The 16,243-nt window shown below is 45.4% G+C and overlaps 1 protein-coding gene across 3 annotated transcripts in view; it reads right to left on the reverse strand.

Moving 5' to 3' along the window:
• The window catches only part of PPP1R7 (protein phosphatase 1 regulatory subunit 7), a 917,460-nt gene that overhangs the window by 145,345 nt on the left and 755,872 nt on the right, over positions 1-16,243 (reverse strand). For all 3 annotated transcript variants that reach the window (XM_044070331.1, XM_044070333.1, XM_044070332.1), the window contains exon 9: positions 10,586-10,672. In XM_044070331.1, the coding sequence (XP_043926266.1) occupies positions 10,586-10,672 (87 nt within the window). The remainder of the gene's footprint in view (positions 1-10,585; positions 10,673-16,243) is intronic.

The raw sequence follows: 16,243 nt of genomic DNA on the forward strand, positions 1-16,243 counted from the left end.
GGCATTCCAGATGTTGAATCTCTTCCATTTGGCTGAGTAAGTTTTTCTGGTGGAAGGTCTGCGTGCTTCCAGTAAGATCTCTTGAACTTTCTTGGAGAGAGAGATATGGGGAGAAGTCATGGAACCCTCCAAGCTGTCAGCTGTAATGTTTGCAGGTTGGGATGAAACGTCCTGTAATTGTGCTGAGTCAGATGCAGAGGCCATTGAGGCAGGGGCCACGGCTTGGTGCGAGTTATGCTCCTTAGTAATGGATACCAGTGCTGTCTTGGCCAGTCTGGAGCTATCAAAATGCCTTTCGGTTGTTCTGCTTTGATCTTCAGTAACACCTTGGTCATTAATGGTAGAGGTGGGAATGCATAGATTGCTAAGAGAGTTCCAGCTGAAGGAGAGAGCATCCATTCTCCAGGCTTGAGGATGGTGTGTCCTCGAGCAGAACTTCTTCAGATGATGATTGAGGTGTGAGGCAAAGAGGTCTATGTCCGGCCTCCCCCATGCATGAGTTATTTGAGAAAAAATGTCTGGATGCAACATCCATTCGTGCGGATCCAAGATGTTTCTGCTTAGACTGTCCGCCAGAACATTGTCCTTGCCTGGAACAAACTGGGATTGCAACTGTATGTTCAGTTTCAGGGCCTTTTCCCAAAGAGTCATTGTTAGCCTGCAGAGGGGGTAAGAATGAGTGCCTCCCTGTTTGTTTATGTACCACATAACAGTGGTGTTGTCTGTCTTTATTAGCAGTTGACCTTGCTGAAGAAATTTTCCGAAGGCCTCGATTGCATGAATCACTGCCAACATCTCTTTTTGATTGATGTGTAGATGCACTTCCCGGGGTGCCCATTGCCCTTGAATGCATCTGCCCTCCATGTGCGCCCCCCATCCATGATCTGAGGCGTCTGTTGTAATGGTTTGGCTTGTTTGAGGTTTGTTGAAAGACATGCCTTTGTTTAGCTGGCTTGCTTGTGCCCACCACAAAAATTCCTTTTGTAGACATGGAATGAGTGGAATAATTGCTTCTAAGTTGTGGCTGTGTTGAGACCATAAACTTTTTAGGTACCATTGTATCTTTCTCATGTGTAGTCTTGCCAGTGGAATCAGAAGAATGTAAGATGCCATGAGACCCAGGGCCTGCAGGATTTTCCTTGCAGTCATCTGGGTGTGCTTTGCTAGGCTTTTGAAGTAATCTGGTAATTGTTCTTGTTTTTCTTCTTTGAGAAAAGCCATTTGTGAGTTTGTGTCCAGTTTGGCTCCTAGAAAAATTATTTGTTGGGATGGCAGTAGTCTTGATTTTTGAATGTTGACTGTGTATCCCAAAGCCTGTAGTAAGTGAATGACATAGTTCAAGTTTCTTATCAAGGCTTGCTTGCTGTCCGCTTGTATAAGGCAGTCGTCCAGGTAAGGGTATATTTGTATCCCTGAGTCTGCAGTGTGCAATTACTGATGCCAGGCATTTCATGAATACTCTGGGCACAGTAGATAAGCCAAAAGGCAATGCTGAGAATTGATAATGCTCTGACCCTGCAAGAAATCTGAGGTATCTTCTGCAACTGTGTCTGATTGGGACATGCAGGTATGCCTCCTTGAGGTCCAGAGTAACCAGCCAAGACCCCTTGCCCAGCATGGGAAGAAGTTGCTGTAACGTCAGCATTTTGAATTTTGGCACAATGAGAAAAGTGTTTAGAGCGGACAAGTCCAGTATAGGTCTCCATTGCTTTTCTTTTCTTGGAACAAGGAACAGTCTTGAGTAGAATCCCTGGCCTTGTTCCTGAGGAGGAATCTTTTCTATTGCTTTAATTTGTAGCAGCTTTGAAACCTGTATGAGTGCCTCTGCCCTTTGATTTTGTGGCAGGTTTGGCATGCCTTGTCTTGTTGGTAAGGTATGGAAGTGGAACCTGTAACCTTTGTCTATTATGTCCAGAATCCATTTGTCCTTTGTTAAAACGTGCCAATTTCTTGAAAATAAGGATAATTTTCCACCTAAAGGTGCTTCTCTTTGAGCCTTGGTCGGCGGTGTCAAAGTCAAGTCATTGTGATTGTCCCTGTGGAGCAATAGAAGTCCCTGCGCCACTTCTTTGATTAGTCGGTTGCCATTGGCGGCCCCTGTAGGAGCCTCAGTACTGCCCTCTACCTCGAGCATGCCTGTTTTTCCCCCTTTGGAACTTGTCAGTGTCTGGAAAGGACCAATTCTTCGAAGGCCAATTCCTGCTGAACCTTGGTGGCTGAACCTGGAGGAAATCTTTGACTGTTTGTACTGATTTAGCCTTTTCCTCAATTGATTTCAACACATCCTGAGCATTAGCACCAAATAGCTTGTGTTTTTCCAGAGGTGCATCTAGAAGCTTTACTTTAACATGATCTGGCAATGTCTGTTCTTTCAACCAAGCATGTCTACGACTGACAGCCCCTGTCATAGCTGCCCTACATGAAGCTTCCAATGCATCATAACCACACTGTAGAAAATGATTGCTAACCTGCTGAGTATTATGAACCAAATCCTGCAAGGCCTTTCTATCTAAAGGCTCAGGAGAGGCTAACTTTTTCTGCAAATCATCCATCAAGAAATCCTGATACTGAAACATAAGAAAAAGACAGTTAAGTGCCCTCATGGCAAGGGTGGTTGAGGTATAAACTTTTTTGCCCCACCTCTCCAGGGACCTAGATTCCCTTGTCTGCGGGCAAAGGATTTTTGGCCATGGAAGTGGCCACTCCTTTGGGCCCCTGGGAAATAGTTTCTAGATCAACAGAGTGGGCCTTAAAGAGATGTTTATGAGTTTCAGGAACCCTGTAATATCTGTCTGGCTTGACAGGAGCAGGAGGGAGAGAATCAGGAGAAGCACTGGAGTCTGAGAACACATCATCCAATACATCTAACACTGGTGGAATAGCTAAAGGCCTGTGCTGGGGTAACTTAAGGAAAGTACGAAGCCTTTTCCTGGAGTCGGAGAAATCCTGGCCCTGCCACTGAAAATGCTCTCTCATGGAGTGGAGAATTTCCCCGAAAGAAATATCCTCAGGAGGAGAGGCAGAGGGAATAGATTCATCAGCATCAGAATCCTCGTAGGACTGGAAGGATGATTCCTGGGAATCTGAATGACCTGAGTCGCCAGAGGTTTCATCTGAGGAAAAGGTATCTGTCTGCTCAACCCTAGGCCTTTTGTCTGCAGGCGGCTGAGAACCCCTGTCTGGATAAGCCTGAGAGCCTCTGATTAATGAAATAAGATCTGCAGCTAAAGTCATGATCTGTTTATCAGAAGTGGGACCCTGAGAAAAAGATTTAGGAGGGAGAGACTTAGCCTGGTTGGCAGCCTTAGCACGTGTGTAGGCCTTGATGGACATAAACACCGGAGGCCTAGCTGCCCCACGTGCAGGAGTAACTTTGTCCACCGGTATGGTGTCAGGCAAAACTTGGGTTTCGGTTTCAGGAGCAAAATCAACAACCGGCACCGGGGAAGCCTCCGGGACCGTAGTGTGCGGTAAAGCGGTGTCGTTGGTCTGGAGCGGTTGAATTACCGCCTCCAAGGAGACCGATGCACTCGCGGTATGTTTTGGCGTGGTGTCGGTGGAAGTCGCGGGCCGAGAATGTCGGTCCCGGTCCTTCCGTTTTTTGGAAATAAGTGATGTCAGTTGTTCCGACGGCATTTTATAGGAGTAATTTTCCCTAAAAAAGTCTTCAGCAAATTCTGCCCGGCGCCTGAGTGTGCGCTTATTGAAGCAAGCACAGGCAGCACAGGCCGAGACGTCGTGGTCTGGGCCAAGGCAGGGAAGGCAGTAAGAATGGAAGTCCTTATGAGGTATTTGTTTACCACAAGACAAACAGTTATTAACTTTTGCAGTTTTATCTGACATCGGCTGAGGCAAGAAAAAGGTTCCCCAATGGGGTACTTAGCTTTTTGATGACTTTGGTAACTGAAAACACAGGAGCTGACCGACCGGCACTTGCGAACTGCTTCTGCTTCGGGCACCGCGCGGCAAAAAAGACTGGAGAAGATGGCGTCGACTGATGCTTTTATACCCCAGTCGCTCTGACGTCGGGGAAGAGGCGAAATCAGCCGACGCCGGACCCAGACTTTGGAATCCAGCCGACCGAAGGGCTGCCTGAGGCAGGACAACCCATATGCAAGGACTGCAGTTGCATTCTTGAAGGACATCAGGGAGTTACCAGCAATATTTTTGGTTTGCTTTGCTGAATCTTAGGTTCATGGGTGTGTACTAGGCTAATGGCCCTGGAGCCTTTACAAGCCTAGCCCATAGGATTACCCTGGCATTGTGCCACCCAACCTTAGTTTCCAGTGCCTCTGTCGAGCAGAGCTGGAGTGATCCCTGGGGTGAATTTTCTATTTCCCATCCACTCATCAAAATTTCTCTTGAAGAGGACCAGTGAGGTGCTCTGTTTGACATGTATGGGAAGTCTATTCCATAGCATGGGCAGTCTCCGGGTTATCAACGTGTCCCTACAGCACATTCTGTTGATTGTGGTAATGAGGTTGAGGTCTCTGAAGCATGTGGTGCAGAGGGATTGGGATTTCTTTAGATGGGGCATTTCTAACAGAGCTGGGTCAGACATGGTTTTATAGGCATAGTCGGCCTTAGGCATAGGCCAACTAGGCGGCTGCCTAGGGCGCCGCTCTAGCAGGGGCACTTTTCCAGTATTTATTTGGAGTAGGTAGACCAAGATGGGAGCACCAGGTGGTGTGGTAGGGGGCGCTGTGGAGCCCTTTTGCCTAGGACACCAATTGACCTAAGGCCACTCCTGTTTATAAGTCAAGCAGACATCGCCTCTAAGTAGGCAATATGAGACACAGAACAGTACAGATGGAGTTTTTTTGAGTCTGCCCATATAGGACAAGTGTTTAAGGCCTAGGATCCTTTTTGTGAAGTACTTTTGCACCCTCTCCAGTTGTTGCACGTGTCTAGTGAGGTGCATGCCAAATGGAGCACTGTACTCTATGATTGGCCTAATGAGGGAAGAGCAGAGGGAGACAATAACCTCTTCATTCCTGGATGCAAAACCCTTAGTAATGAGATGTGCCACATAGAAGGACTTTCTGACCACAGTGGCCCCTGTGTTCCCAGATCTCTTATAACACCTTCTGTATTCAGTGGACTACCATTAATGTGGTAGTTCATGGGAACTGGGTTTTTCCCAAAGGGGATGACAACACAATTTTAGGCATTGAGCTTAAGACCATGGTTCTGACACCAGTTGTTGGTCTCAGTGAGGCCTTTCTGCAGAATGTCAACATCACTTGGCGAGTTGATAACGGCTCCCAACTTGCAATTGTCTGCGGACTTTGTCAGCCAGAGTCCCTTCATGTTGGACTGGACTTCTAAGAAGTAGATACCAAACAGAAGAGGACCCAGGACTGATCCCTGTGGGACTCCACTCGTGACTGGTCGGCAGTCTGACTTCGAGTCAGCTACTTTCACACTGTGGGTTCTATCTGTGAGCCACTTTGCAAACCACCTAGTGATATACGGGTTGATGCCTAGCGTAGTGAGTTTTTCTACGATTCCTGAGTGGGGAATGGTACCAAAGGCCTTGGCCAGATCAAGGTAAGCTGTATGAACCACCTTGCCTTCATCCACAGCTCTGATGACTGACAAAGAAGTTGACCAAGTTGAGCAGGCATGATCTACCCTTTACAAAACCAAACTGTGTGGGATCCAGCGTTTGGAAATTCCTTATATCCCTGTTTATTAGGTCCATGATGATGCTTTCCACAGCTTTGCATATCAGACTCATCAGGCTAATGAGGCAACAGTTCCCAGCATCTGTAGTCTCTCCTCCCTTGTGGAGAGGGACGACTACGGCAGTGTGCCATTCGGTAGGGACAAAGCCTGAGGTTTGGCTGTGACTGAACAGGGCACACAGGTGAGGTGCCAGTTCACTCTGTAGTTCATGTAGAACACAGCCAGGGATATTGTCAGGTCCCATAGAAGCTGTATTCTTGGCCTTGGATAGTGCTGTTTTAGCCTGTGCAGCAGTAATACTGCGTGCCTGGCAATCTACTGGTATTGTGAGTGGTCCCCTTGGGAGGGGGGGGTAAAGCTGGCACTGAATCTTTCACCCAGTATACTGGCAATATCTTTTGGCTTGGTATATGAGGTACCATTGTGCAGCAGCTCAGAGCAAATCTGGGTATTGCCGTGAAGGTTCTTTACATAACTATAGAAGGTCTTGTGGCTGTCTTTACTATCTGCTGCAATTCTGTTTTCATAGCTAGCTTTAGAGGATTTGATGAGGGATCTCAACTTTTTGTTGAGGCTGATAAGGGAGTTTTTCCAGTCTTGGGACTTCATCTTATTCCACATTAGTTTCCTCCTCCTGTTGTAGAGTTTGTTTATGGCAAGAGACCACCAGATTGGCTTCCATTTTTTGGAGGAAAGCATCTTGGTTCTTTTGGGTATGGCGAGATCCATGCATTTGTGTACATGTTCATACAGTGCATTGGTGCATGACTCAGCGGTCATGCAACTCCTCTCCATTTGTATGGGTGCCGTGAAGTTAGCCACCTGTGTTCTTAGGAGCCCAAAGTTAGCTTTGGAGACGTATTTCTTGGTGGTTTACCTTTGCGGGGGGGGGGGGGGTGAGAGGGATTTTGATTTCCAAGGTGATTAGTTTGTGGTCGGATCTAACCAGGGAGGAGTTGACTACTGGTGTAAAGCAATGGTTGCCCATGTTAGTAATGACCAGGTTAAGGATGTCGCTACCTCTGGTGGGGGTTAAGAACGAGCTAGTCCAGGGCATTGGAATTAAAGAATTCAAGGAAATGTTGGGCAAGTGTACTGGTACACGAGTAGTTTTCCCAGTCAATGGAGGGGTAGTTGAAGTCACCTATGAGTGTGTTAGGTTGGACCCTAATATTCTCCAGGGTGCTTAGGAACGTGGAGTGTCTGTCTTAGGACATGCTTGGGGACATATAACAGGCTACGACCTGAATCGCTGTCTTACCCAATCTTAGCTGCACCTGAAATTTCTCTGATGCATTATGTTGGGCTACCAGTCTGGAGGTGTGTGCATCATTTATGAATATGGAAGCACCACCACCTTTGGAGCTTCGGTCCAAGTTTTGGGGCCAAAAGGTGTGATGAGTTATAGCCTGGTAGTACAGGGGTGCTTTCTTGCTGTCTTAAACCAGGTCTCTATTACAGCACACATGTTGATGTTCTCCATTTTAAGGAGTGCTTTGAGCGAGTGCATTTTGAGATTTAGACTTCTAGCGCTGAGCAGCATGACCCTCAGATTGCATTTGTTTGTAGCGGTTACAATGGCAATTTGGTCTTTGGAACACCACCTAAAAAATGCACTATAGGGGTGTCAAGAGCCTTGGCCAGTATACGGAAGCCCAGGGGTGACAGAAGCAGGCCATCTCTGGCAAAGCATCGAGGTCCGTCAATCATGTCATCCCACGCAGACAGATACTGGATCCCCTTAGAATGACACCAGAAACTTAGCCAATTGTTGAAATCGATCATTTTCTGCTTGTACTGTGCTATAATTCTGGGAGTTGGTAGGATGCTGCTCAGGGCTAGGGTCATACCCACCTAGGCTACATAATCCGAGAGCTCCTCCATGTCTCTTTTCATGTAATCCATGGTGGTAGTTCTCAGGTTATTCACACTCACATGTACAATGACAGAGTCATTTGTACCTGTTGTTGAGGGACCTTAGTGTTTGCATTATATGGTGGATCCTGGCACCTGACAGGCAGCTGACTGTTACTTTCCCCTTATTCAACCTAGTAAGTGGGACATTAGTGTGCCTCACTATCAAGTCACCTATGAGTAGTGTGCTGGGCATGCTGTTTTGCCTTAGGGGCTTTGGTTGAATGGCACACTGTTTAGGAGAGTTGTGTGTCTTGTGATTAGTGTTGTGTTGTGGTGGTCGAGTGTGTTTCTTACTTGGAGGTCTCTGCTGTTTGGGAAAATTTTTATTGAAAACCTCCGCAAAGGTGGGTGCGTGGTTTGTCTTTTTATGTGAAGGCAGTGCTGGTGTGTGTTGTGGACGGCTGTGTGTTTCCATGTGGTGTGGTACAAGTGTTGACCTTCTCCTCGACCAGCTATTCCAGTCTTGGCTGGAGAGTGAGTGGCTTCCATTTTGGATATACAAGTGCATCTCTCGCAAGTCTGAGTGTTGGGAGGTAAGAGGAGAGGGTTGTCAGTGTCCATGAGGCAGTTGCTACATTGCCTCAGGATGCCCAAGTTCACCAGGTTAACAGCAGAAAGCATAGGGTGAGGGAACTGACCTTTAGACATGCCTGGAGGGGTTGGCATTAATAAGTACTGGAGCGGTTTCCTTGTAGAACGTTTAGTGCTGGTAGCACTTTTGTGTGCTACAATAATTGCTACAAGAAGTCTGGCATGGTAAAGTGCTAGACTAATTAGCTAGTAAAAGTGCAGGAAAGGAGAGAACTAGCAGATCTAAGGGAAAAGTTGAACAGCAGATTTTGTCACCTCTCAGACGCTTACAAACAGTCCTAGATACAGCAAATCTGTATCTGGATTAGACTAGTTACACGAAAGGCGGGAAACAAGTGCAACACGGGCTTTTAAACTGGAAAATTGAAAGATATGGAAAAACTGCCCAAACGGCCAATAAACTACAAATTCTGGGCCAGAAAACATTCCTCTTGTGGTAGATAGGCTACCTAGTGCTTACCACTTCCACTGAAAAAGCTAGAAGGCGTCCCTTCCTAAAGCAGGACTTTTGGAATGAGTGGAAGGGGAGGGAATGCATACAAAAACTTCTCCTTCCAGGATATTGATAGGGCATCCACTTTCCCTGGCGGGAAGAAGGGTTCCCCGGCACAAAATCTTGGAAGTTGTCTGTTCAGAGGGGGAGGCAAACAAGTCTATCTGAGGAATACCCCACTGGGTGGACTATGTCTAGAAACACATCCCTGTGAAGCATCCATTCGTGGTGCCTGTGTTGTGGATCTTCTCAAGATGTCTGCCACAGAGTTCTAATTTAATGGGATGTAGACTGTTTGCAGATAAGTCTCAACTCAGAGGGCTAGCTCCCAAACCTGTAAAGCTAATCTACACAGGAGGCAGGATTTGGTCCCCTCTGCTTTTTGACATACCGGAGAACAGTCATGTTTGTCTGTGTAGATTCTTCACTGGCCTGGGCTGAGAATGGACTGAAAGGACTAAGAGCTAGCATCAATGCCTTCATTTCTTTTACATTTTTGTGGTCCTTCTTCTGAGAGGGAACCCATAGCCCTTGTACAGTATGAGAAACAAACGCGGTCTGTATCTGAAGCATCTGTGTACAGGTCTTGAGTTGAGGGCAGGGGGTGGATGGCAACTCCTGGGTTGAGGGACATTCGTTGGATCCAACAGAGCAGATCCTTCTTCAAGAAAGGTAGGAGCAGAATTTGAAATTCCAGAGGGTGGTCATGTTGTGTCCACAGGGACTTCAGGAACCACTGAAACTTCCTCATATTAAGCCTTGCCAGAGGCAGCATAGGTATGGTGGAAGCCATCAGTCCAAGGATTCTGAAAAATTGCCTTAATGTCAAAAGGTGCAGGGGAAGGAGGTTTAAAAAGAATAGTGCAACAGATGACTAGAACATTAAAAGTCTTTCTGTAAAAAAAAAAAAAAAAAAAAGATACAGCACTGATTACCAAAACAGTTATAACTACTAACAATATTTGCATGAATGTCGCAAAGTCATGTCAGCTACATGTTACTGCAGGGTCTTTTAGAACTTCCTGCAGACTGTTTTGCCCACGTTGCATCTGACTAGGTCTGATAAGTGACAGATCACGTAACTGTTTAACAATGGAATCCATAATCTCTAAACACTAGGGTTCACCACCTCACAGAAGAGTTGCCCTTTTGTTTAAGGTGGTCTGAACACTGAGGCAGCATGCCTAAAGATTGGGCTACAATTTCATAACACCCATTGCAAAAACACTTAATGTACATGGTCTTTCACAATCCCTCCTCACTCAAACAGCCAATAGGATGCTGCATGTGGTGGAATGAATGCAAAAGCACCACAGATGAAATTAGGCAAATAATTCAAAAGCATTTAAGCCATTTTAGCCTCCAATGAGCACACAATAACCCAGTGTTTTAAATCTGTAAACAATTACCTATAAAAAATGTAAATGGATATCAAAAGCAAAATCTTCTTCTGCTTTTGTTTTTTCCCGGTTAGGGGTCACCATAGCGGATCACTTGTCCGCTCATGAGTGGCAATAGAGTTTTACGGTGTCGAGTTGCCAGCCCAGCGCCCAACCTTCCTTGGAAGGCACACACATGCAAACACTCACGACTAGGGCCAATTTAGCGTATCCAATCCACCTACAGCATGTCTTTGGGATGAGGGAGGAAGTAAAATGATGGAAACAATACGTTTATGAAACACAGTGAGCAAGAAATGTCAACAAAGCAAACAAATGAACATCTTCAAACTTTGCTGAAGCCACAAGGGCAACTTACTGAATTTCAAACGCATGCCCTTGATACATCAAAGACTACCATTTAATACACTGCAGATGAACAAACTGGTACCGAATTAAAACCATAAATGTCACACTGGCAAACTATAAATGTCACACTGGCAAACTTCATACCTACCCAGAACTCTTGCAGCTCCATTAAATGGCTAATATTTTCAAGCTTTTTGATCTTGTTTGCAGCTAGATCCAATGTGGTCAGCTTTTTCTGGAAAATTACAGAATTACAGATGAATGTAAATTTTTGCTACACTAACTGCAAAATACAAATGCAAAACAGAGCAGAATGGCTATTTGATAAATGCTGCCTGTCATTAAATAGACTACAACAAGCAACGCTCATGAACATGTTACAGACTGGTTTCTGTAAAACCTCAGTGACAGCAAAAGGGAAAAAAACAGGAGAAAAAGGCTGTGAAGCTTAAATGAAAACTTGACCATTTTGTATAGTCCAAAAACCCTTGCAGTACCATCTATTTTTGTCATATAACTTACTGCTGTAATTCTGCATGAACAGATCTGCATCCTACCAGTATCTGAAACCATGGAAAACTCTGTTGCTGACCATGTGATTTCATAGGTGTGTACAAGGCTGACTATCACTAGCCATGCATCCCAAATCTCTGACAAGTTCTGGTACCCTTAGTAAGTGCAAGTAGGGGCTTGGGAGATGAAACATTTACAAGCAGGACCCTGGGAGTTGAACCATTTACAGACTGTGTGCATATTAGGACACCGGTGCCAAACCAGGTATGATTTTCCTATTCCTCATCCAACTGTCCAAGTTGCACTTTAATTGGGTTAGGGAGAAACTCCACTTGGGATGGATATGGAGTCTGTTCCAGAGAAGAGGTAGTTTCTGGGATACATACCCGTCTCTCCAGCTGGTCCTATTTATATCACAGGCAAGGTTTAAGTCTTTAGAATGGGTAACTGTTATGCCATTTGTTTGCTGATATGCAGAAGGTCCATAAAAGTGGAGTCTGACATTGCCTTGTATGCCATGCACATCTCTCAAGAGCCTGTAGGAAATAGAATACAGGGATAGGGATTTGAGGCAGTCTGCACAGGAGATGTTATTTATAACCTGTGTTCTTTTAGTGAGAAACCTCTGTGGACGTTCCGATTCTTTGATGTGCCTGCTTAGGTACACACCAAAGGGGGCATTGTGCTCAATGATAGGTCTGATGAATACTGAATGCAGTGGAACAATGACCTCCATGGAACTAGTTACCATACCTTTCTTATAAGCTGCACAACATAGAAGGATTTCCAAACTACCATAGACAAATGATAGTCAAAGGCAAGAGTACTGTCTACATATGCCCCCAAGTCCCTGATTACAGGTGTTGACATTATGGATGTTTTAGATGCTTTCATGCATGAACCTCAGTTTCTCCACAAGTATTCCTGGGCAGTTTCTTCCCATTTTTCTTAGTACTTGGTAGAATTAAGGCCTAGCTTTGGAGACGGAGGACTTTTGGAAATGCTACGCCTCCATTCTCCACTGAAGTACACCTTTCCTTTTGGAGACTTCATGTTGGACAAACTTGCCTTCCTGCAGCAAGGTTTCTGGTGTAATAGCGCATTCCTTTGTCTAAATTTTCTTCCTTGTAGCTCTGCGTCTGGGGAAAGGATCATGGAGTTGTAGGTGCATATGTTTGGGGACCTCTTTTTGGGGTCCAGTTCACCTCACTTTGGTCCCACTTCTCTTTAGAATGTGGTTTTCATTTTTTCCTTGGGTCAGTTCATTTTTATCTCTGTTTCTTCACTGGAGCAAAAACTGAAAGGAAAACCCTCCTTGAATGTGCTTTGTTTGCTTAGTTGTTCCCTGAAGAGGCTGCTCTGCTTTAGTGAAGAAACAGCAATAAGAATGAAAGTATCTACGGCTGCAGGGAAAGAGGTTTGCAGCTGACACACAGCCATTTCTTAGTTCATTGACGGCTGCTTTTTTTTTTATTTTTAATTCTGACATCAAGTATCACCTCTCATTTATCTGTACTGCAGTCAGAGGCTGCTCCACACTGGACATAGCCACCTCAACTCTGTTAACTACCAATCAGTTCTTAATATGGTCAGGCTGGGAGAGAAAAGGGTACCACCCAATCCAAATTAAGAACTGATTCCACTGGAGACTAAAACAGAAAGTTTCCTAGCAACTTTAAGATAATGAAATCAAGAAATAAATCTTAGACCAGGCCCTGAGGTGGAACCAGCTTCAACATACATCACAGGGGACGTCCTTGGGCAAGACAAAGACAGTGTCCATTACTGTCACAGGACTGGAAGCCCAAATCCATGCTCCACTCAGCTACCAAGAGGAGCACAGGCTAAAATTTACTCTTCCTTCTTGAACACTGTGATAGCAGCTGGCATCCAGTTAGAAAATAGGAACACTCCATGCCACATCAGGGAGATTACCACCAGTTTGACTCTCATCCCTTACCTGCTGCAATGAGGAGGAGGTGGAAGAAGATCCAAGATCCCTCTGTGAACGCAGAGCCAACCATGCACACCTCTGAAGACTCAGTCCAGACATGGCTCATAAAACTGCAGTTCCAGGAAAGGATGGGGAAGCAACTCAGGTGACTTACTTGGTAAGGCAGCGCACCACAATAACTGCAACAGAAAGGTGCAGATAAACTAGACTGGGGGTTGGCACAACAGTCAAGGTGTTCACCTCACAGACAAGGTACAAGGTTCGATTCTCACCCTTCATGGAAATTGGCTAGGCTTTAAATGGCCCATAAAGGCAGCCAACCTAGCACTCACATAGGGTCTAGACCTGTGGTCACAGCACTGGAGAAACACAATACAGTCCTTACGACCACTGACACCCTAAGACAGGTTGCCTAGGAGTCAGCTTTAGGATAATCAGTAAAGCACTCCAACTGACTGTGAATAGATCCATAGGCAAAGACCAGGTAGTCCAACAACTCTTTAATCTTAAGATATCCAAGGGAAGGAAGGGAGTGGAGGACAAAGCATGCTAGAACTTATAATCTGTAATGATATTTCTTACTCAAAGATTACCTAGGGATGGACAAAAGAAATAGGAAGGCTCATTCTCCTTGACTGTCTCAAAGACCATGACTTTATAACCATGAAGCTCACATGGGAAGCTTGAAGGGGAAGAAGCACATCATTGTTCTACAACCCAATACAACAGATCACACAACCACATACAGGCTCATGTGGCAGCATATGGCGTCATAAAAAGAGCCCTTATGTGACTGAATGCCATAGGTGGTGTAGGAGACAGACAGGGCTGTGTCAGGCCTGGCACCACTTACGTCTCACGAACCCAGAAAGAATCAATTTGTTTCCTATCTCACACATGAGATGCAGACCCTGTTGAGGGCCCAGTGACAGCTTCCCCTCAACATGGCTTAATCTACCCTACCGGGCCTTGCAGAGGAGGGAGTCCTAGAATACTCTCAACATATGGCCCCAAGGTACAACTCAGTAAATTGAGGGACAGGAGGCAAAAGCAATCTAGAATACCTTTGGAAGGAAGCTAGTGGAACAATTCACCCCAGCCACTGGTCCAGCAATGAAGACCAGAATGAGTGCAAATAACAGGAGGCTATTTCTCTCCTGCAAGAAACAAAAGGGTATGCAAGATACAGACTTAACCCAAGCAAGACTAGACCTTCTTCCATCCTGTAGAAAATACAATTAATAAACATAGCAAAGACTTGAAACAAAGCAAAAAAGTATTTTGGCCAAACAAAAATTCCAGCTGTATACACCATCAGACCAAATGCACATTCCCAGGGGACAACATACTGTTGGCGTTTTTCCACCCTATCACAACCAAGTTTCAGTTTTAAACCTATCAGCTCAAACCCTTCTGTGTTTGCAAAACTATACTAGGCTGAATTACACTGAACTGTATTTCTGATGTACAAGTAATGTTTTATATTTGTAGTCTCAAAAATTGTACTTCAGGATTAGAACAAATATAAACACTTATCAACAGCACTCATCTGGCCAAGATCTCTGTAATAAATAAATAAAAACTTAAACAAAATACAACTGGCACTTGTCTATCTTACTTCTGCAACAAACTGTAATACTTCACCTTTTGCTTTGTTTCAAGGCTTTGCTCTATTTATCTGTTTTATTTTTCCGACCTTGTTAGGGGACTCCATGCATGATTAACACAGATATTCAGAGGAGGCTTGCACGGAGGGTGCTCTTTATTGGTGTTTTCTTTGATGATCCTGTAGAAAAAGTACAGTTGTGTACACTTACCATAAATGTAGATGTTAAGAGTGTATTCACTGTTGCAGTCATCACTTGTGTGTTTATCCCTGCTGGGTAGCCCTCGGCCGGCCCGAATACCAGAGTAAAGATTATCCCCTCCTGCATCGGTAAGTGTACACAACTGTACTATGTTCTTAAAGTTTCACTGTTGCAGTCATCACTTGTGGGAAGATTCCCGAAGCTGAAGGTAGGGTGGATGACAGACACTTACTGCTCTAAGTAGGACCTAGCATGCCCTGCAGGACTGCAGATGCAAAGCCTGCCCAAGGTTTTGGAGAAAAGAGGTAGTGTTTGGTGAAGGTGTGGATGGAAGTCCAAGTGGCAGCTTCTAGGATGTTCTTGGTATGGACCCCCCTGAGGAAGGCAGTGGTAGTAGATGCTGCCCTAGTGGAATGGCTTTGGACTGGTTTGTGAGGAATTTTTCCATGGAAGTGGTAGCAAAATTGGATACAGTTAGATATCCATTTAGAAATGGTCTTCTTGGAAATAGGTTTCCCCTCTGCCCCTGGGGCGAAGTTGATCAGGAGCTGGTCAGTCTGAGAGACTTGGTTCTATCCAGACAGTATCCAAGTTGTCTGTGCATATCCAGTGAATGAAGGATTCTTTCCCCCCTGTTCTGAGGGTTAGGAAAGAAGGTGGGAAGATGTATAGCCTGAATTAGTATTACGTCAGACACCACCTTAGGCATAAAAAAGGGGTTAATTCTAAGAGACACCCTGTCTGCATGGAAAATAATGAAGGGTTCAATGGTCATGAGCGCCTGTAGCTCAGAAACCCTCCTAGCTGAGGTTATGGCCAGCAGGAAGGCATCTTCCAAGAGAGGTGTTTTAGTTCTGCTGAGGCAGCTGGTTCAAAAGGAGGCAAGGTTAATTTTTCCAGGAAATAGTTCAGGTCCCAAGCAAGAGTGGGTAGCCTTCCTAGGTGGCTTGATGTGAGATACCCCTCTAAGGAACTGTTTTAGCAGGGGGTGGGAGAACAAAGGCTGCTGTGCATGGGAATGGGCAGAGACAGCTGAGGCATGAATTTTGATGGAAGAGTAGGGTAATCCTTTTTGCAGTAGCTCCGCCAAGTAGTCTAGAATCAGAGAGAGAGAGAGAGAGATGCAAGGGAGCTGCTTGTACCCTTAGTTTGGCACCAGGCATTGAATCTTTTCCATTTTGCCGAGTATGATTTCCTGGTGCTGGGCCTTCTGGCCTCCTTAATTACATCCAGGACCTGCTTTGCTCAGCAGTGGGTTGGTACCCACCTTTGGGATATAAGCCATGCAGATAGGCTGAGAGTTTGCAGATTGGGATGCAAAACTGACCCTTTTTCTTGGGTTAGAAGTCCTTCTGTGAAAGGCAGGCTCCTGGGCAGTTCCTTGGTTAGGCTGAGTAGCAAGCGGTACCAATGTTGCCTGGGTCCAATTTGGATAAATTAGTATAGCTCTTGGCCCTTCCTCCCTGATCTTCAGCAGTACTTTTGGGATCATTGGCAAGGGGGGGTGAGGCAGAGACAAGCAGGTTGCCCC

This window comes from Protopterus annectens, chromosome 4.part1 (genome assembly GCF_019279795.1).
Source record: "Protopterus annectens isolate FY-2018-M chromosome 4.part1, PAN1.0, whole genome shotgun sequence".
NCBI classification, from domain to species: domain Eukaryota; kingdom Metazoa; phylum Chordata; order Ceratodontiformes; family Protopteridae; genus Protopterus; species Protopterus annectens.